This window comes from Furipterus horrens, unplaced genomic scaffold (assembly GCF_987537825.1).
Source record: "Furipterus horrens unplaced genomic scaffold, mFurHor1.1.pri manual_scaffold_1, whole genome shotgun sequence".
In the NCBI taxonomy this organism is placed as follows: domain Eukaryota; kingdom Metazoa; phylum Chordata; class Mammalia; order Chiroptera; family Furipteridae; genus Furipterus; species Furipterus horrens.
Window position 1 is genome coordinate 47232550 of NW_028327171.1, and position 22900 is coordinate 47255449.

General features: G+C 39.9%; 1 protein-coding gene across 1 annotated transcript; it reads left to right on the plus strand.

The window, feature by feature from the left end:
* Window positions 1-1298: 1298 nt before the first annotated feature.
* On the plus strand, window positions 1299-22546 carry DNAJB11 (DnaJ heat shock protein family (Hsp40) member B11). Its single transcript, XM_090275158.1, has 10 exons — window positions 1299-1587; window positions 3522-3678; window positions 7899-7996; window positions 11947-12079; window positions 15453-15595; window positions 16366-16448; window positions 17636-17693; window positions 18826-18937; window positions 19388-19547; window positions 22091-22546. Exons 1-10 carry the CDS (start codon window positions 1520-1522, stop codon window positions 22153-22155), a joined length of 1077 nt encoding a protein of 358 aa, XP_090131284.1. The 5' UTR covers window positions 1299-1519; the 3' UTR covers window positions 22156-22546.
* Window positions 22547-22900: the final 354 nt, after the last annotated feature.

Here is a 22900-nt window from a genome sequence, read left to right on the forward strand (position 1 = left end):
GTGTTTAAAAAGGAGTCATCTATGTGAGGATCTGAGCAAAGACTGTTTCAGGCAGAGAACAGCTAGAACAAAGGCCCTAGGCAGGAATGAGCGTGGTGTATTCGAAAAAGAGAAAGGAATGCAGTTTTGCTGGAATATGGTAAGGAGTATACTGACTGAGTAAAGGTACATATCATATAAGATATTCTTAAAAAAATTTTCCCAGTATTATTGAGACATAAGGTTTTTAATGTACCATAAAGAGTTGGGATTTTATTCTAAGTGCAATGAAAAGCCATTTGAGGCCTCTAAGCAGGGGAATGATATGATCTGGTATGCTTGTAAAAAATCCTGGCGATGGGGTGGGCAGAAGTGAACAAGAGATTTTAAGAGCGGAGGCAGGAAGACCAGTTAGGAGGCCCTTGCCAGGTGGGGGATAATGTGACTCAGCCCAGAGAAGTAGTGGACAGATTTGGGTTATAGTTGAAAGGTAAACATTTAGATCGGAGATGCAACACAGGAATCAAGGAACACATGTAGTTTTGTCGTGAACAAACTAGGTGGTGCGTTTACCGAGATGAGCGAAAGTAGGCGGGGGCAGGGGCAATCAGTTCTTATAACTAATAATAGTTATTCACTGCGGCTTACTATATGCCAGACACTGTGCTAGACAGTTTAAAGATTTTTCTCCTATTAAAATGTCCCAACACTACCAGTAAATAGCGGTCAAGGCTCAGACTAAGGGCAAGGAGCGTGGGTTTTTCACCCCTAAGAAGCGGTAGAAGCTGAATCCGAACTTCAGTCTGTCCACCTCCATGGCCTCTTCTCTGTGAAACCCAGACCATTTCCCCCTGGGCTGTCAGGAGAAGGTAAAATAAGAGCTCCTAAACTGGACGTTCACAGCACTAGGGGCTTGTAGTAATTGTTCCCGCCCATTTCGCACTCTTCCCCCGCCCCCGCATCCAGCGCGTAGTTCCATATGAATGAAATTCCGAGACTGGTAAAGAGGATCAAATTTTCCTCCTGCAATTGGTCAGAGCTGAAGGAAGGGCCTCGTGATTGGGTGACAGTCAGAGGAGGCGGGCGGGGTAACTTCATGTACCTTAAGATACCCTCTTTCCCCACTGCCCTTTTACGTAGTTTTCTACCACTTGCGGGAGCCGGGCTGAACGGATTCCTGCGGCGGCGCGGCTCTCTGACGTCCCCTCTTCTAATTGGCTAGGAACTGCCACTGCAGTTCCGAAGCGTAATTGGCCGTCCGCGCTGCCTCGGAGGTGAAGTGTACGGCGCTGATTGGCTGCGAGGAGCCGGCCGCGTGTGATGTCCCAAGTAGCGATTGGCTCTCATCTGCTAGGGGGCTTCTCTCACCGGGACACGGGACTCCCGGGAAGTGGACTGGCAGAGGAGGGGGCGAATTTGCGTCGCTCCGGACCCAGTAGGAGACATCAGCGTGAGGCAGCCTTTCAGGGCCGGGTAGGCAGGCGAGCTGACGCGGCGGCGGCAGCGGCGGAGACGGTGAGGAGGCTGGCACCGAGAAACCATGGCTCCGCAAAACCTGGGCACCTTCTGCTTGTTGCTGCTGTACCTCATCGGGGCCGTGATCGCCGGGTGAGGAACAGGCATCCGCGTGGCACGGGGCTCGTGAGTCAGTCTTGGCTGGGATGAGGCTGGAAGGAGGAAGAAGAGGGGGCGTTGCTATGGTGAGATGGTGGGGCGGAGGAATGGTTAGTGTGGACCAGGCTGTTGGGGTGGGGAGGAGAGCAACGGGTGACACGAGTGAGAGGGGCTCACTTAAATCCAGAGGACCTATGGAGCTAGATTTGTCAGGAGGGGTGGGAGTTGGATGCAGTGCCAAACACAACGCGGGGGGTGGGCGGCTGTTGAGCTGGAGAAGAGAACAATATAATGTTGAGCTTGCAACGAGCCGTTGGGGAGTTGACATTAAAGTAGGTGGGTTAGTGCCAGGGTTAGTGAGAAAGTGAGCAGAACAGGTAGGGAAGCTTTGCTGGGACTGAAGGAAATTAAACTGAGTAAACAAGGCAGACCCTTTGGAAAGCTCTTGTACAGCTACTTGAGATTTTGAACCTAAGCTGTCATCATGCCTCACTGTCTCTCTCCATGGCACATTTTGAGAAGCTGAAAGGTATTATGAGCCAGAAGAACATTTCACCAACTGGTAGTAGACTAGGATTCTATCCCTCCCACCCTACCCCACTTATGAATTATGTGACCTTGAAGGAACCACCTAAACTTACATCCCGTTACATGAGGAGGATAATGTTTCTTCTGCATGAAGGGAGAAGGATCACCTGAATTCTTTTTTTTTTTTTTTTAAGTACAGTATATTTTATTGATTATGTTGTTAACAGTAGTCCCAGTTTTTCCCCCCTTTGCTTCCCTCTGCCCAGTACCTCCCTTTCCTCCAGCAGTCCCACCCCCTAGATCATCTGAATTCTTGAGGATCCTTCCAGTCTTTAAGATCCATGGTGCTATAAGCCTGGTGCCCACAGGATATGATATAACAGGCTTATACATTAGAATATGAGGAATAGTAGGGTCTTAGCTTCTAACAATTAATAGATTGCTGTAAATGCAGACAGTCCTACCTAGCAGAGCTTTACATTTAAGTGCTTGTTATTTCGCTGCCTTGCGGCATACCTCTTCAGGGGAAAGGCTAAGGGAGTAAACCCCGACAGAAAATCCGGAGCCGGAGTCCCTAAGGCCGTTTGACGTTGTAGTCAACACCGGCAACTCCTGCGGCGCACCTGAAGCCAAGCTGTATTGACTCCGTCTTTCCCTTGGATCCTTCAGCTGCGAAGAGAGGGGGGGTCTGCTGCATGGGCAACAGCAGACCCTCCATATCACCCTGCCCAGGCTCTGTAGCTTCAGCTTCACTGGAGAGGACACTCCAGCGTCATCGCAAGATGTTGATTCAACACGGGAGGAGACAGATACCGTGTCACTCCCGAGTTGGACTGCACAGCCATTCTCGGCGGTGCAGATAGACTCTTAAGAAGCTACACCATCGTCTCTCGAGACGGACGGCTGCTGACGATTTTCTTAAGGGCTTTTCCCCAGTGCATATATGCTTAAATTTTGTCATTTTTTTCTTGTAAAACATCTCAACTTAAAAAATTTTTAACTTCTCCTAGGTAACGCTTTTTTGTTTTTGTTAGCACTTATTACACTTAAAGTAATAAGTACACTGAGGTGTTTAAAAATATATAAACATAAATATTATTAATACTGTAGCTTTTTAGTCCCGGCTAGTGTGGCTCAGTTGTTTGGGCAATGTCCTGCAAACCAAAAGGTCAAGGGCTCGATTCCCAGTCAGGGGACATGCTTCAGTTGCAGGTTTGGTCCAGTCAGGGCATGTACAGAAGGCAGCCAGCCAATCAATATTTCTCTCTCACATCAATGTTTCTCTCCCTCTCTTCCTCCCTGCCCCCTCTCTGAAATCAAAAATTAAAATTGTTTTCACTTTAAAAAATGTATTATATAACTTTTTAATGAAGTATGCTTTCTCTCTACCCACTCTCCAGGAGAGATTTCTATAAGATCTTAGGGGTGCCTCGCAGTGCCTCTATAAAGGACATTAAAAAGGCTTACAGGAAACTAGCCCTGCAACTTCATCCTGACCGGAACCCTGATGATCCACAAGCCCAGGAGAAATTCCAGGATCTGGGTGCTGCTTATGAGGTGAGTCAGGAAAAAGGAAAAAGTATGAATAAAACCTACAGATATAGAAAAGATTGTAACACAGGGAAATACTCTCAGGTCATTTCTTTTTAAAAATAGACAGTAGATAAAAGTAGAAGTAGTAAAAGGATGATTTGCCTGTAATACATACATATATATTTTTTGGATATGTAGACATAAAACTGTTAATATGGTTAAATCCGAGCAATAACAACTGTGTGAGAACAGAGATGACAAGGGGACAGTATCACCTTACATACTCTGTCTTGTTTGAATCATTTTATAAACCTAATCACGTATTGTTTTTAAAAAAAAAAAAAGTAGAAGTAGTATTTGATACTATATTGTACATTAATGTTTGTAGATGCCATTTCCTGCCTTTTTCATATTAACATTTGTTTTATTAAGGAGAGTAATATTGAAAAAGATGATTGAAAGAAAGTTAGATTGATAAGTTAATAAATAAATTGATCATCAATTAATTAGTTTAGGAGCTGGAGCCGGAAACAAACAAAATCTAAAGGAGGATGCAAATCTGTATGCCTATATGGACCAGACAAATAACATGCATGGCAGGTATAAGATAAAGCATGACAGTGGATATTCTACTTCCCATATTGGGAATTGATAGGGACAAACTGAAGCCTTCTTGCCCCATTTCAAGGGAGCAGCTGTTACTCAGACCCATCTAGTTTTTGCCATATACAAATACAAACACTGTTGCCGGAGCATTTAATATTTCCAGGGAAGTAGAAATCCAGATTTTTAAGTAAATTTTCTTGATTATAAGATTTTGGTAACATTCAATTTTAAAATTTCATACTTGTGCAGATCAAACAAAACACTTATAGTTTGAATTTGCAACCTCTAATCTAGAAGTCAAAACACTTTCATGTGTACCATCCCATTTACTCTTCACTAGGACACCATGAAATATAGAACTGGGCATATTCTTATTCCCATTTTCTTTTTATTTTTCATTTTTAACAACATTGAGGAATACTTACTGAATACTTAATAAATTATTTACTGTTTGAAAATCTGTTATATACAGAACCTTTCAACACTATGGCGGAAAATTTTACAAATAAGCTATTGAGAATTTTTTTATATCTATTCATAGAGTAGGTAGTTGTTTCGCATGTGTTGCAATTTATCTTTCCTCTAGACATAGAATTAGAGATCTGTGGTTTTACTTTTGTTTAGCTTTATTGAGGTATAATTGACAAATGAAATTGTAATATTTTTAAAGCGTTCATCATAATGGTTTGATATATGTATACACTGTGAAAGGATTCCACTCATCATCCAGTTAACATCTATCCCCTCACATATTTATCTTTTTTTTTTTTTTTTTTTTGGTAAGAATATTTTAGTTCTGCTTTCTTAGTAAATTTCAATTATGCAATACAGTGTTATCAACTCTAGTCACCATTTATTTCCATTTTCTAAAAGGGCACAGAAAAAATTTTAACGCCAAACATTATGGAGCTAAAACTTCTGAATTCAAGTTAAATCTCTAATGAGAAGGATAGAAACAAATCTGAAAAATATGTTAGTAGTGGAAAAAAACCCAAAGGAAGGTATCCTATGGCCTCCTTGATTAAAGAAGTAAACAAACCTAAACAGAGACTTATACCCAGGTGAAATGTAGAATTACAGGGGTCCCCCTTTCTTCTCTTGGCACCTTCAGGGATTCTATGGGACCAAAATTTCTAACCTCAGGCTCATAAATAATCTTGAAAGGGTTGATGGACCCTCTTTCATTACATATAACATTTTGTTTCTTATTGATAATATAGATTCCATATTTTTGCACTATATTTCCCATTGTGAGAAACGCTCACAATAAAAACCAGGACACAGGACTTGAGCAGCAAAGTGAGGCATTTATTCATGAGTCTGCAGAGTAGGGTGCACCCTCAGCCAGGAGAATGTGCTCATAAAGTAGACAAAGAAAGCTGGTTTTATAGTAAAGTGCCCCACCCTAAAGTGAAATTGATTAGCTCCCCCACCCCTTTCCTTCTTCCCTGTTTCTCCATTACTGTTTACTCTGGAGATACAATCTAACCAGATCATCTGATTTGTAAATATGCTAATGCTGTCAACTCCCTTCTCAGAGATCCTCTAATTACATTTGCCCTTGAGACCCTTTAATTACATTTGCCCTTTGTTACTAATGACTTTCTATTGGTTTGGGAGTCACTATGTCCTTGTTTCTTACACCATGAATATTCCTATTGTTTGCTAGGAACTCAATACCCAAAAATATTTACCAAGAATGCTGTTGCTATAAATTTACCAAGTTCTTTAAAGAATCTACCATGTTCTTTATCCAAACCTAGGCAGGTCTGTTCAAGAGAAAAATATTAAGGAAAATCACGTTCTTACATGCACAGCAGTACGCTGTTTCTTGTCTTTCAGCATCAGATGCTACCTGGCCCAGTCCTGGCTCTGCCAGTGAGCAGAGATCCGTTCTCCTCCCGATTCCTCTCTGGGGAAGCCTGTGGTCGCCAAAAAGCCTTTGTGTACTTCCAGCCGCAGCTCAGGGAGCCAACCCAGTCAGAAACCCTGTCTCGTCCCTTTTTCCTTCGCTATCCTCACCAAACAGGTCGCTCCCAGATGGTTTTCTCTAATTTAGCAGTGCCAAGGCTCAACTCCTGCCAGTGTCCAGCTGCTCACTGAGATGTTCTGTCTGCAGTTAGTCCAAACTACAGACGAGTCTCGAGAGCCGGAAAGCGCAGCCTCCCCTCCTCCACCATCTTCTCACACTGACATGGTGTTTCTTACTGATCCAAATGTAGGATTCATTTCTTTTTCAAGACAAAATCAGAGAAGTAGACTTGAAAGTGGAAATGTTGGAATGCAAATTGCATAATATCTTTTTTTTTTTTTTTTTAAATTTATCCATTTCTGGTTTTCCAAAGTAGCTACCTTTTTTTTAGGGTATTTACCAAAACATTCCTTCTTCTCACTGGTCTATCATAGTGACTTTAGTCAAATACTCTAGTAACTTATGGGCTAACCTATTTGTCTTTGCTTTTAAGAATGCTCAATATCACGTGCACTCAGAATTTTTTATTCTTCTAAATATATTTTGAATGTTAACAAATGTTTCCTGGGCCCCTTGCATATCATTTAGGCCTTGAGCCAAAAGTGTGCCCTGTTTAAGTCAGATCTTCCCTCTCTTTTGCTGAGTCAACAAGCCCCATCTACAACCTCTCTTCTTCTGAGCCAACACAAGTATGGGTTTACAATAACTTTCTTCTTTAGTCTGCTGTTTAAATAGGAGTTAAAAGTATCAAGGAAAGGGTATATGTTTATTTAATTTTCAAAGGCATATGTGCACATAAACTTCAGATGTCTCTAAATAGACAGGAAGCTTTTTTGCAGGGGAAGGAAAGTGAAGAGTATGGAAACTTCCTTTGTTTTTACATTCTTTAGTATCATGTATGGAGTGGGCCCAATGAGAACACATATACACCTTTGACTGTGTAGTTTTCTAAAACTATTAAAATTTCAAAGTCTTTTTCAAACTATGAAATGGACCTTGAGCAACCTTCACAGAGCAGTGTCCCATTTTCTCTCTGCAAAAACACAGATTATGAATTTAAACATATATGTGGCAGACAGCATTCTTTCAAAAATGGATTTCTACATACCTCCCAAAATGGAAAAGGAGGGTCTATCATTTGATTCCCTTGACTTGTCAGTCTCCTAGTGTGTGTGTGTGTTGGGGGAGGGGGCCATAGTATGGACATGTAGATCTAAACAATTTTGAGGCTGTCTTAATTTACTGCTTCTGGCATTAATGACAGCCTGTCATCGTCATATCCTAGTTTACAGTTTAGAGAGATAATACAGCATCGTGGTCGATAGCATAAGCTATTGGGAAGTAAACCTGAATATTTCATCTCACCTCTTTCCTGTTACTCCCCTCACCTTCATAGCTACATTGTAAATCTCAGATATGATTTTTATGTGACTAGGTGAATTTGGATAAATTTAAATTAAAAACATGAATTGAGCAATCTGGAAGTTATAAAATGAACAGTGCATCAAAGAATTTAGTCTGCTAAAGAAAATTTATAAACACTCCTTAATATCATATATAATGAAAACTACATTCATTAAAATCTTAGACACAGTATCAGAGTTTTAAAAAATGATGAATATGAATATCTGAATATTACCAACTCATGATCTTTTTTTGTCCCCAGGTTCTGTCAGATAGTGAGAAACGGAAACAATATGATACTTACGGTGAAGAGGGATTAAAAGATGGTCACCAGAGCTCCCATGGAGACATTTTTTCACAGTATGTAATTTACCCTTCTGCAAACTAGCAGCGCCTAAGAATGGATCACTTCGTGATTATTAAAGAATTATACTTGCTCCCTTGTTCAAAAGCTTTAGATGAAAAGTGTAACTCAACTGATCCTTAACTAAAAGGTGGAGTATCATCTTCCCTGCGGGAACGTACCCTTCCGTTTTCACAAAATTCCAGGAAAGACAGGTAGCATTGAAAGAGCTGTCTGTCCAGCCAACTGCATCAGTCAAATGAACCTTGGCAGTGTTGCGGGGAGATATGTATTGGAAACCAGTTCACCCTTATCTCCGCACTATCTTAGCATTTACAAACCATTTAATGAGGAAAGCTATTCCTGTAAGCAGAGAGAGAGAGATTCCTACTCCCATACCTAGAGCTGCCTCCTTTATCCTGTCAGCACCAGAGGGACAGTTATGCTCACCAGCACTGGGGAAGGAATAAGGGTAGAGGCTCTTCATCTCCTGCCGTGAGATGACGTTCTGGATGTGCTGAGTTGCTGGGATAGAAACACCTTTCCTTCTCACTCTTTGAACCCCACTTTGTTAAGCATTTGAATTTCCATGTACCTAATGATGTCCTGTAGTAGGATAGCTTAACCTAGGATTTCAAGTCAAGTTATAAACAAAAAGAAATTTGAGTATGCATTTCTGTGGGGAGTGGGTTTATTGCTTTCTTCAGATTCTCAAAGGGTTTTGTGAACCCTTCTCCAAGAGAAGGTGAGTCACTGTTGCACACAATAGGGTTTGGAGGTGACTAGATTTTCAGGACTTGTGAAGATGTGTGAGAGGTAATGAGGAAATCCTTTTCTTTCCCAGGTTGATTTGGGTTTAGCCTGCCAGGGAAGTGTCCTGTTCCCCTTGCTGTTAGAAGTGATCCCCAGGGAGGCCAAAACAGAAAGAAACTTCGTTTGTACTTCTCCATCCCTGCCCTCACCCCCCAGCAAATCCTCCTCCTTCTCTTATTAAGATTCAGGGAATCTATTCACCAAGGGTGGTTGGCTGGGGAAGTTATATAGTCCCCATCATCACTGTGCTAACATCTCAGGCTTAATGGCACCAAAAATTAACATTAGAATACCTGCACAGTTGGAGGTCACTGTCTGTATTCATTTCAAAGAGATGCTTCCATTTTTACAAAAATTAGTTTTGATTTTTCATAGACCAGAACTTCCTTTTCCTTTAGGTTTAGAATTTTACTAAGACTGATGCTTTTTTAGTTTATTTAATTATGTACCCAAGATATTTGTACAGAGCAGTAGCTTTCACAAAAGTCTAAAAGTATATAAAGTGAACATCGCAGATGTTCAAAATGACCATTAGGTTCAGCATAACATGGCTTGCATATACTGTACCCTTTCTAAATAAGCCCATTTTATTTTATTTATTTATTTTTTTTTAATTTAATTTTTGGTTATTCAATTACAGTTGTCCCATTTTTCCCCTTTTGCTCCCCCCTCCCAGCCCATCCCTTCTCCCACGATTATATCCCTCCCCGTTGTCCATGTCCATCAGTCATTCATATACGTTCCTTGACCTGACCCTTCCCTTACTTATCCCCCTTCTCTCCCTCCCCCCCCACTACTGACTACTATTCTAGTCTTTACCTATTTAGTTCGTTTGTTTGTGTTGCTCTTTAGTTTCCTGTATTGGGTGATATCATATGGCATTTTGCTTTCTTTCCCTGGCTTATTTCACTAAGCATAATTCTCTCCAGTTCCATCCATGTTGTCGCAAATGGCAGGAGTTCCTTTTTTCTTTCTGCTGCATAGTATTCCATTGTGTAAATGTACCACAGTTTTTTGATCCACTCATCTACAGATGGGCACTTAGGCTGTTTCCAGCACTTAGCTATTGTAAACAGGGCTGCTATGAACATAGGGGTGCATAAATTTTTTTGAATTAGGGTTTTAGGATTTTTCGGGTATAATCCTAGCAGTGGAATCACTGGTTCAAAAGGCAGTTCCATTTTTAGGTTTTTGAGGTAATTCCATACTGTTCTCCATAGTGGCTGCACCAGTCTGCATTCCCACCAACAGTGCAGTAGGATTCCCGTTTCTCCACATCCTTGTCAGCACTTGTTGTTTGTCGATTTGTTGATGATGGCCATTCTGACTGGTGTAAAGTGGTATCTCATTGTGGTTTTTACTTGCATCTCTCTGATGGCCAATGATGTTGAGCATTTTTTCATGTGCCTATGGACCTTCTGTATGTCCTCTTCGGAGAAGTGTTTGTTCAGGTCCTTTGCCCATTTTTTAATTGGGTTGTTTGTTTTCTTGATGTTGAGTTGTATAAGCTCTTTATATATTTTGGAGATCAGTCCCCTGTCTGTGATATCATTGGCAAATATGTTTTCCCATATGGTTGGTTTCCTTTTCATCTTGCTGATGTTTTCTTTTGATGAGCAGAAACTTTTTAGTTTGATGTAGTTCCATTTGTTTATTTTTTCCTTTATTTCTCTTGCCTTAGGAGATGTATCCGTGAAGATATTGTTACGTGTGATATCTGAAATTTTCCTGCCTATGTTTTCCTCTAGGACTTTTATGGTATCACGGCTTACATTGAAGTCTTTAATCCATCTTGAGTTTATTCTCGTGTGTGGTGTAAGTTGGTGGTCTAGTTTCATTTTTTTGCAGGTCCCTGTCCAGTTCTCCCAGCACCATTTGTTAAAGAGGCTCTTCTCACTCCATTTTATGTTCCTTCCTCCTTTATCAAAGATTAGTTGACCATAGAGGCCTGGGTTTATTTCTGGGCTTTCAATTCTGTTCCACTGATCTATGTGTCTGTTCTTATGCCAGTACCAGACTGTTTGGATCACAGTGGCTTTGTAGTATTGTTTGATGTCTGGTATCGTGATTCCTCCTGCTGTGTTCTTCTGTTTCAAGATTGCTTTTGCTATTCAGGGTCTTTTTTGGTTCCATATGAATTTTTGGAGGATTTGTTCTAGGTCAGTGAAATATGTCATTGGTATTTTAATAGGGATTGCATTGAATTTGTAAATTGCTTTGGGTAGTATGGCCATTTTGATGATGTTGATTCTTCCCATCCAAGAACATGGTATTTGCCTCCATTTATTTGTATCTTCCTTAATTTCTTTCTTCAATGTTGCATAATTTTCAGTGTACAGGTCTTTTATCTCTTTGGTTAAGTTTATTCCTAGGTACTTTATTTTTCTTGTCGCTATAGTAAATGGTATTTTCTTTTTTGCCTCTGTCTCTGATATTTTATTGTTGGTGTACAGAAATGCCTTAGATTTCTGTATATTTATTTTGTACCCTGTGATTTTGCAAATTCACTTATTATATCAAGTAGTCTTTTAGTGGATTTTATAGGGTTTTCTAGGTATACTATCATGTCGTCTGCAAATAGTGATAGTTTTACTTCTTCTTTCCCAATTTGGATGCCTTTTATTTCTTTGTCTTGTCTGATTGCTCTGGCTAGGACTTCCAACACTATGTTGAATAGAAGTGGGGAGTGTGGACAGCCTTGTCTAGTTCCTGATTTCAGGGGGAATGCTTTCAGTTTTTGTCCATTGAGTATGATGTTGGCTTCAGGCTTCTCATATATAAATAAGCCCATTTTATATTGATATTTCTCAACAGTGAAACATTGTTTCATTGATTAAGCCCAACCTTTAATTCATTGGTATTATATATATATATATATAATATATATTATATATATATATTATATATATATAAAAGCACTGTACTGTATATTGGGACAGTACTAAATTAAAAAGTAAATTTGTGGTGGGGCAATGTAGTTGATATTGTATAAATTAAAAATTGTGTACGATGTGTGACTCCAATGTATTAAAAATGCTTTTCAGTTTTGTACAATATTGGTAGGACACAATATTTTATGAATGTGAAGAAAGCTATATAATTGCAAGACATGAACTCTGATTTCTTTTCCTCTTGATTTTACACTTACCTACAGCTTCTTTGGAGATTTTGGTTTCATGTTTGGAGGAAATCCTCGTCAGCAAGACAGAAATATTCCGAGAGGAAGTGATATTATTGTAGATCTAGAAGTTACTTTGGAAGAAGTGTATGCAGGAAATTTTGTGGAAGTAAGTTCAAGCAATACAGCTATTCATATTGACTCCCAGAACTTGTTCTTTTGACTAAAAACAAAGAGTTTCTGGGCACCTTCTCTGTCTTACAGGATGGGGAGAGTGATCAGATGTGTAGAATTGCATTAATCATAATCCTTGGTTCATGATACACTGTTATTGTATCATGAACTCATCATCCAGCCCCAAAACTAAATAAAACAATACCCCCGGTTATATCTACTTACATTCTGTTATGTTCCCTTGCCTTCCTTCAAAGGTAGTTACCAACCTGAATTTGTTTTTATTATTCCCTTGCCATTCTTACTTGTTGTATTATATTTGTTAATATCTGATTAATATCTTGTTTACTTTCATTGTTTTTGACTTTGTAAAAATGGTATATCATATTGTACTTTATCCTCTGGGACTGGCTTTTTTCATCCATGTTGTTGCATATAGCTATAATTCTCCTGAATAGAATTTCCCTGTGACCACAATGTTTCAATAGGCAAGTAGGTTATTTCCAGTATTTTTCAATTTCAAACAGTGCTTTTATGAACATTTTTGTATATATACCCAGGTATGCACAAGCAAGAATTTCTCTTGGGTTTATATGTAAGAGTGGAATTGCTGGATAATATGAACCAGCATTCATTTGTATAATATAATACCATATTGTTTTCTCATTTGATTGGTACCAACACTTCACCTGCAATTCATAAAAGATTCTATAGATCTGTCCATCTCTTCAATATTCTGAATTATTAGACTTCTCAATTTTCACCCATTAAATAGGTATAAAATATTATCTTATTGTGGTCTTAATTTGCATTTTTTATTAATTAGAATATGCACATTCATGTTTATTGGCCATATTTGTTTCTTCTGTTGTGAAATGCCTTTTCATGTCTTTTGCCCATTTTTCTCCTGAACTGTTCTTATTGATTTCTAAGAAAAGTTTATTCTTACTACTAATCCTTTATTGTCTGCATGTAATACAAATATATCCTATGTGTTTGGAACCTGTCTTTTCATTATATTGAAGATTTATTTAAATGAACATAAATAATTCATTTTAATGTGGTAAATTTATCAGTGTTTTCTTTTATGGTTAGTTTTTGTGTCTTGTTTAAGAACTTCTCTGCCCTAAAATCAGAAAGTGAGTTACCTATATTTTCTACTAAAACTTTGGAATCTTTTAATTTGTGATTATTCATCTTTGTTAATTCTGGAAAATTTATCTCTGCTATATTTTTAGATATTTAAACCATCTCTTCTCACTTCTACTTCTATCTGCTCTTAACTTTCTTTTAAATATTAAATAACATTTTTATCCTTTCCTGCTTCCTTCTAGGAGAGTGCCTCATGGTCTCCCAGCTCACTACTTCAATCTTCAGTCAACTCATATTTTTATACATAATATTTCTACTTGATTCTTGTATTATTTCTTACTCTACTTCATTTTGCTAATGTCTTCCCTTATCTCCTTAAGTATTAATTTTATAGACTGTCTTCTCAACTGGATTTGCTGTTACCCATCTTGTTATCTTTGAGGGGTGTGGTAGATAGTTGAAGCCCTTAGGTCTCTTAGCTGTTTTAGCCTTTGAGCTCATATGCCCCATGTGGGTATCGACCCCTCTCTTCCCTTTCAGAACATATAGGGCAAGCCCTTACCTAGTGGTTTTAACAGGGTTTTGTTTTCTTGGAGTTTTAGTTTGATGTCCGATGTCTATTATTTTCTGGAGTGGGGCCAGACAGTGCTTGTCCTGAGGCAGTTCAGGAAGGAGGCGAGAGCTTAACTTCTGCTGCTCTTTTCCAACACCCTCTCACTGCCACTGCTGGCTCCTGTTGCCCCAGTACACCCCAGTTCAAAGCACCTTCTATCTCTGGAGTTTTCTCACACATTTTGTGTTACCATTATTGTTTCCTGGAATTCACGTTTTCTTATAATTTTGCTAGGATTTTGGAGGAGATAGCAGTAGCATATGCATACGTGCCATCTTGACAGGAAGCATTTTCTTCTTTGTTGAGGTTTTTGCTCAGAATAGCTAAAGGAAGAGGGCTAGACAATTACAGAAGAGGCAGCTGGCTTGTAATACTGTTGCTCAGTCTGAAGAATGGAAGAAAAAAGGCATTTAAAATACGTGGGCCATCTCTTTCAAAAATAGGGTGGGTTGTTCAGGTGGAAGAAAAGCGATGAGCCTAATTAACTCCCATGCGCCCTTCCAGACCTGCTATCGGCAGTCATCGCTAAGACACAGTATGCCTCACTTTTTGCAGTTAGTGTGTTTTTAAACAAATTCTTTTAAATCTAATTATCAGAAAGGATATGTTACCTTGCTATTTAAATGAACCAATAGTAATGCTTTTTAAAGAAAAAAATACTCTGAGAGAACATAGTGGTTAAAAACATGGACTTTGGAGCTAGACTGCCTGGTTTAGAATCCTGGCAGTGCCATATACATCAGTTATATGACTTTGGTTGTATTACTGAACTTTGTGTGCTTCCATTACTTCCTCTGTAAAATGGAAATAATAACATTCTCTGCTTCATAAGGTTGTCATGAAGATTAAATGAATTCATATATGTAAAAGCGATTAGAGCATTGCTTGGCACATAGTAAGTTCTATAAAGTATTTGCTCTAATTATTGCTGTTGTTGTTATTTATTCTGTTGAGCTGGGCTTTCATATGTTGGTAAGTAGGCTTTCAGGGATTTGTCTCTAGGACTGTGTCATCCTGCTGCGTGAGCAGGTGTTTGACTAATTAAATAGGTAAAAGCAAAAATACATTTCTCCATATATATTAATTTCCATGTACTTAGAGGGATCAGAATGTTTGATTGCAGTCAACTACAGATGATCATTGTATGTTTTCTTATGTGCTAAAGTGTCTGAATTGAGAGAGCACTGGAAGCAGTCCTAGACTGAGTTGCCTGAAACAAGGAATTGTTTTCATGAGGTTGATCAGAGCTAATGCCCTGGTGGTAGCTACATACCAGCTCTTAAAGGCTGTGGTTGTTCTTCAGGGGTTATGCATGACACAGCTCAGATTTCCAAAAGATAGTCATTCTGTGAAGTACTTTAAATCAGTAGTATTTAATGGTGGCTTAGAAATGCCAATATAATACACATTTTTCTGTTCTTTCTCCCCTCTCTTCCAACTTTAGAATTTGAGTCATTTAAATATCTGTCTGTTTAATTACTGTTTGGGGGCTGATTTGTAACTCCTTAAATCACTTCTCTCAGCTCAGGTCTCCCTGAGGGATAGCTTACCAGAGAAGGGGAAGTTCCAGCCCTGGCACATGTGCAGAGCCCCCCGGTCAGGTGAGGAGGCCACAGGCTGTTTCACACGAGAGGGAAGCTGATACTGTTTATGCACTTCTTAGGTAGTTAGAAACAAACCTGTGGCAAGGCAGGCTCCTGGCAAACGAAAGTGCAACTGTCGGCAAGAGATGCGGACCACCCAGCTGGGCCCAGGGCGCTTCCAGATGACCCAGGAGGTGGTCTGTGATGAGTGCCCTAATGTCAAGTAAGTGACAGTTGTTGTACCAAGAAGCAGTTTAATTATCTCATTTGTCTAATAAAATGCTAATGGTCCATTCCTAGATTTTTTTCCCCTCCCTCCCCTCACTTTTCTCTCTCTCGTGTTCTGCCAGAGGATGGAACAAAGAAATGTACATTTTTATTTTTTCCAAAAGTATTTCTTCTAAATATCTCCCTTTATGTTTCTAAACTAACAAGCAGTAGTCTATATTTTGGAATATATCAGATAAATGTTTAATGTTTCACTGTTCCTACTTGGAATATTAAAGCAATATTATATATCCAGCTGACATTTCAGATTAGAGAAGTACTATTTGATGATTGTTTTATAAATACAACTATTTAATTGAACCTTAAATTGTATATATCAAAACTAGATTAGCTATATGTGATATCAGGGGGAAAAAAGATCATAGGATAAACTACTGCTAGATTCCTGATAAATATACCCCTGCCCTTCCAGATGCAAATGTATGTAAGTGTGAGCAGTTTTCTCTGTTATGGATCGCACAGTTCAAAGTAATCAGTTTACTCTAGGTTTTTCTTGGAGGTAGCAGTTGAATGATTGTCTACTGTATAGCAACTTTGTCCTGCTTTGGTATGTAGAAGATGTCAGTGGATATCATATGGCTCTGTCAACTAGAGATATAGGATAGTCTTCCAAGAAAAAGCTCTTGATAGAATGGGTAAAACTTTATTTGTATTTCGTTTGTATTTTCTTTTTCTTTTTTTCATTATAAATTCTCTTTGTCTCAGACTAGTGAATGAAGAACGAACACTGGAGGTAGAGATAGAACCTGGAGTGAGAGATGGCATGGAGTACCCCTTTATTGGAGAAGGTAAAATATTGGTGTGAGGCTGACCTGCCCCATGATTGGGCACAAGGTGAGGGAGAGTTGCCTCCAACACCCTAGGCTCGGTTGGAAACTACTCTGTCCAGCAGAGGCTTCATGACCACAGCGGAACACATCTATCCAGGACACTGTATTTTGTCTGGGGGGTAAGGGAGGCAGCTGTTCCTTCTGGTGGAGAAAGCGCAAGACCTCTGTTCCTCATGCTTTTTATTGAGAAGGGTATGCATGGGAGGTACAAGGTCAAAATTTATGAACTGTCAATAGCTTTTAGGCGCTTGAATTACAGTTGACGATAAGAGATTACAAGTACCAGTACGGAGGGCACAGTGACAGGTCTGTGTCCGGGTCTATGAAACATCTTGAAGCCACACTGGCATTAGGTGCAAGGTTTCATACATTCCTTGCTAGAGATTGTTTATACTTAACTAAGAGATAAGAAAAGCTGAGCAAGTTCTAAAGCATAATAAGCATTGTTTAAATCCAATTCCCTGGAAGCCCTCTGAGTGGCTCTCGGTTTTGTCTCCCGCGCAGCCTTTTGTTGAGACTTAAAGACTAGCTGGGGAGGCGGCAAGTCAGGCTCATGACCGGGGCTACAATTCTAAACCACAAGGAGCGGTTCGCCACATTGGTGTTGATGTTTTATTATTATAACTTTCTGCTCTCTGATTGCTGGTACCTCCTGCTCTCACCTCACCCCATATTCTTAATGGCCACATAAGAAATGCAGATATTATGTCCAGCACTCTTCAGTCAGTTTAGGATACAGAAAGCCTGCTAGGACCATCATAATTGGTCACCTCAAGCAGAAGCATTGCTGTTTATCCTTTGAATATTATGTTTAAAAGTTTCTATCAAGTAAGCTATTTATCTCAAAATTTAGGGTGTTTAGATCTTCATGGATTAATTTTAACTCAGCAATGAAAGAAGATATGTAATTAGTTGGCATTAATAAGATACTCTGAAACCTTACCTTTGGGGTTAAATTTAAAACTCTGTAAAAGAAAAAAAGCTTTAAGACTTCAGGTTCAAGAAATCAATGAATCATTCTCTGTTTAGGAAATGGGTTAAGCTATCTACTAGGTAGGGTTTTTAAAATATTCTCAAAACTGCAAAAGAGATTTGCAGTATTCGACATGCGTGGCTCACAATCTGCTCTAACCTTTTCTGAGTAGGTGAGCCTCACGTGGATGGAGAACCAGGAGACTTACGGTTCCGAATCAAAGTTGTCAAGTAAGTAATCTAACTTTAGAGGCCTTCACTTCAGCCCCTGCTTTTCAGATGAGTCATGTTATAGAAATATGGATAGGCACCAGAGCACTTCCAGACTTTTTCCTCTGTTTAATGTCCTTAATACACTCAAGGATTACTTGTAACTCTACAAGAATACTGAAAATTTTGGGTTGGGGCCTCGGATTGAGCCTAGTTATATATTTATTCTGGATGAACAAATTCAAAAGAGGTTAGAAGGAAAGAATAAGACAAGTAAGGAGTTGTTAAAGCAAACAAAATGGGAAGTCAGGGAGACCTGAGATTTTAACTGAGGAAATGCGGTACCATACGAGAATGGGAGACTTCTCCATGGAAAGGGCCTTCCACTACATGATATGCGGCTTTTGTGCACAGAGAGCTCTTTGTTGGCTTCTCTTCAGCATGAAGTGCTGCTTAGACAAGAATTTTGCCTGGGATTCAGGCTTTCATATTTATTATTTTTCTCTTCTTACCAATTTGGAAACCAGTGATACCTTTGCTTCTTAGGATTCTTTGAAACAAGGTTCCCACATAAATATGGAGAAATGGGCCCCACCACCACCTAGGACTTTTCCCTCACAGTACTCTTTATTTTCCATGATCTTTTCCCCAGCTTTTTTTTCCTTGTCTTTCTCATTGCTTCCCAGGGAAACTGGAACATGTACTATTTCCTGAGTAAACCCAGTACCTTCTCAAGTTTGTCTTTGCCAGAATTCCCTCTCACCCTATCCTCATCCTTTCCTGTTCGCACCTTATCTGCATCTCTAGGGCTGACCTGGCCTTGGGAGCCCAGCTCTGGAAACCTCTCTAGACCTGTTCCTGAAGCTGTCTCCCCAGTCCCCATTGCCAGAAATTGTCTTTCTCCCTTTTCCATAATTTAAGTGTGTGTAGTTTTATTTACATTCTTTGGCTGCTGCTGATTGTAAGCTTCTTAAGAGTAGGGTTTAATAAATCTTACACATCTTTATAGATGAATGCTATACCCAAAAGGATGTCTAATAAATGCTTATTGTTTAAGTGAGTGATATGCTTTTTTCAATATGTTCTAAAAACTTTTTGAACTCTTCCTAAAGAAAGATAGAAGTTAATGATTTTTACCTTGTTCTGTTTTTAGGCACCCAATATTTGAAAGGAGAGGAGATGATTTATATACAAATGTGACAATCTCACTAGTTGAGTCTCTGGTGGGCTTTGATATGGATATCACTCACTTGGATGGCCACAAGGTAAACCATTTTTCTTGTCTCCTGCCTGTCTTCTCAAAAGCTTTCATGTGGGTGGTTTCAAGATTATTTCAGCTGCTGCAGTCATTTGGAGCCATTGGGGCTTCTTTCTCTGTCTTTGCCTCTTCTCCTCAGTCCTCTGCTAAACGTCTGGATGTTTTACTACTCAGAGTTGATTGCACAACCTTTGTCAGTCCTGTCCTGTAGTCTCCATTGGCAACACCTTACTATTGTACTTGTCTATGTGTTTGGTTTTCCTTTTTTTTTTTTTCTTTTGAAAACTGTCTGTTTCTTTGGCTCCCAGTGTTCTATTGAGCTTCCTTTTCCCCTCATCCTTTCCCCCTCCTCTGAGATGTGATAAGAGCTTTGAGCACCAGTGTTCACTAGAAGCTAGTGGTGGGTGTGCTTTGGGAGTACCAGTCCTGCTCCAGTTCATTTCCTGTTGGTTTCCAGGTACATATTTCCCGGGATAAGATCACCAAACCAGGAGCCAAGCTATGGAAGAAAGGGGAAGGGCTCCCCAGCTTTGACAACAACAACAACAAGGGCTCTTTGATAATCACTTTTGATGTGGATTTTCCAAAAGAACAGTTAACAGAGGAAGCAAGAGAAGGTGAGGGGTATAATGTGTATGCATGTGTGTATTTGTTGTGTTTGAGTATGAGAGCAAGGTGGTTAAAGAAGACAGGCAATAGAAACAAAACCCGACACAGGAGACTTCCGGCCAAGATGGAGGCCTAGACTGACACGCTCTGTCTCCCTCCACAACTAAGAAGGAATACAACTACCACAAAACCAGAAATAACCAGAAGTTCCAGAAAATAAATGGAAGTCCAACATATGAAGTTATAAAGAAGTGGAGCTTGTCTGGACGGGCAGGAAGGGCAACGCTGGGGCAGAGAGGTCAAACTGTGCTGGCGGCAGCAGCAGCACTGATGGCAGTGGGATGGCAGTGAGCACAGACACCCATATTTAAGGGGAGGCAAAAAGCACCTGGGGAGCACCCCCAGCTGCAGATAAGACCTGTCAGCTTGCGATTTCAACGCCAGGGAATGCAGACCCCCATTGCCTTGGAGGGTGTGGGGACGGAGGAGGAGGCTCCCAGTCTCTCAGCAAAGAGTGAACAGCAGGAATCCATCTTGGACCCCCACACCCACACAAAATGCCACAGTGTGGTGAGGAGGGTTGCCAGGTCGTAAGGAGTGCACAGGGCTCTGCCCCCTATAGCATTGGAGGTGTGACAGCCCCGCCCAGGAATCAAAGGTAAACACAAAATGGTCAGGATGGCACAGATCATGATAGAGATCCCAGTGATGTAGCTGACCAGACAGCAAGTATCTAATCTAATGAAGCAGCAGATGGGAAATCTTTCTGAGGCATAGTTCAGAGCTTTGGTTATAAAAATGATTAACAGCAGACCTAACAGCAGATCTTAAACAAAATGGGGAAGGAATGAAGGCTAGTCCTGCTGAAATGAATGAAAACATACAAAACTAGTGGTGAGGGAAAGAAAACCAGGGATCAAATCAACAAATCGGAACATAGGGAAGGAACAAACAGTTAACCAGTGCAGAAAGAGGAAACAAAAATTGAGGAAAATGAGGAGAGGCTCAGAAACCTCTGGGACAGCTATAAGTGGGCCAACATCCAAATCATAGGGCTGCCAGAAGGTGAAGAAGAAGAACTAGAAATTGAAAAATTATGTGAAAAAAATAATGAAGCAGAACTTCCCTAACTTGGGGAAGGAAATAGACTTACAGGTCCAGGAAGCACAGAGAGTTCCAAAACTCTGGACCCAGGGAGAACCATACCAGGACACATTATAATCAAGATGTCAAAAATTAAGGATAAAAAGAGAATCTTAAAAGCAGCAAGAGAGAAGAGGAGAATTATGTAGAAAGGGGTCCCAACAAGACTATCAGCTGATTTCTCAAAAGAAACTCTGCAGGCAAGAAGGGACTGGCAAGAAATATTCAAAGTAATGAAAAGCAAAAACCTACAACCATGAATACTCCATCCAGCGAAGCTGTCATTCAGAATAGAAGGGCAGAGAAAGTGCTTCCAGGACAAAGTAAAACTGAAAGACTTCATCAGATCCAAACCACTGTTACATGAAATGTTAAAGGGACTTGTTTAGGAGAAAGAGGATCAAAACTATGAACATTAAAATGAAAACTGTATCACAACAACCAATAACAGAAGCTAGTGAATCAAAACAAAGGCAAACTAAATAGGCAACGAGAGTGTGAAGGAATTATAGGTATGGGGAACATTTTCGGGGGAGGTCAGCATAGTAGGAGGGAGCGGAATAGATAGGAAGATGTTGAGAGGAACTATATGCACAACCAATGGGCATGGACTGGGGGGGACAACTGGAGGGAGGGGCATCACTGGGTGGACGGGAACAAAGGGAAAAGAAATGGGGACAACTGTAACAGCATAATCAATAAAGCATATTTAAAAAAAATTTCACATTCTGTGTAATTAAATATAAATAAGCAAAAAGAAAAGAAAAAAGAAAACCCACTGACCTCAGACATCAGACATTAACGCTAGTGAACACAAGACTAGGAATGAACTTGCCTTTCTGTAAAGGCAGTATTAAAAACTCTTCTGTCACTGGGTTACAAAAGGCTGTGTAAGTCGGGCTCTGAAACCGAGGGAGTGATAAATTGTGTGGATGTGTGAGTGTCAGATGGAGTCACCTAACACAAATGAGCAAGACCAAATTTCAAGGAGAGCTGAGGTGTGTGCTAGGGTTAGTCTTAGGGGGGATGTCTGCGATGGCAGGTTAAGAAGAGGGCCCAGCTGGTGGGTCCTAAATAAAAGGAAGAAGGTGAAAAAGGTCAAAACTGCAACGAGAACAAAGAAGAGGGAATGGAAGACAGCTAAAGAGATTTCATTCCATTTTGATTGCCTTTTCTCATAGGGTTTTGTGGTATGTGTGCTTGAGAGACAGAGAAAGAGAAGATCGTTTTGGATGTACATGGGCATGTGTGGAGGTATCCACATGTGATGAAGTTGGGCATTGGCGATTATTTAATTCCGATCATGGTTGTCATAAGGCCTTCAGTGAGCCTCTGGATGAAGTTGGGCTCTGTACTCCAGGGAAGTCACATTTTTGTTAATGGACTCCTTTGTTCATTCTTTTCTCAGGCATCAAACAGTTGCTGAAACAGGGATCAGTGCAGAAGGTATACAATGGACTGCAAGGATATTAAGAGTGAATAAAGTTGGACTTTGCTTAAAATAAGTGAATCAGCAATATTTATTATCTGCAAGATTTTTTTTGAGTTTTGTTTTTATTTTCAATATGCAAGTTTGGCTTAATTTTTTTCTTCTAATGATTGTTATGAAATGAATAAGAGGGCTTAGGAATTTGTCCATTTTTGTCAGAAAAGAGTGACCAGCAAAAGGTTTAATAATACCTCTCCCTTTGGGGATTTAATGTCTGGTGCTGCCACCTGAGTTTCAAGAATTAAAGCTACAAGAGGACTCCAGGAGCAAAAGAGACATACGATAAAGGGTTGGAGTTAATTGGTAGCTCTTTCATTCAAAATACCAACTGGAGAAGTCTGTTTTTAAATACATTTTGTTGTTAATTTTTCTTGACTCCTGTTTCTTGTCGGTTTTCCTACTGTTGTCGTTTCCATCTCCATTTCGTTGTTTTCCCTTCATTTGCCAGTTTCCCTCCTGGTGCCTGTGAGTTGGGCTGTCTTCTCATCGAGCGAGATGGTCACACAAACCTGCACAAACCCAGTCCCCACACCAGTCTTCCAGAAGGGAGCCTGAAGAAACTGAATAGATAAGGATTGGGGCAGATGAATCAAGGTTACACAAAGATCTCATTGTCCTTGAGAAAGTGTACTTCCTTGTTTGACTTGGGAATAATACAATCTGATAAGGACTTTTCTGTTTGGAAGGCACTTTCACATATCCAATCTCAGTTGGCCTGATGATCAAAAA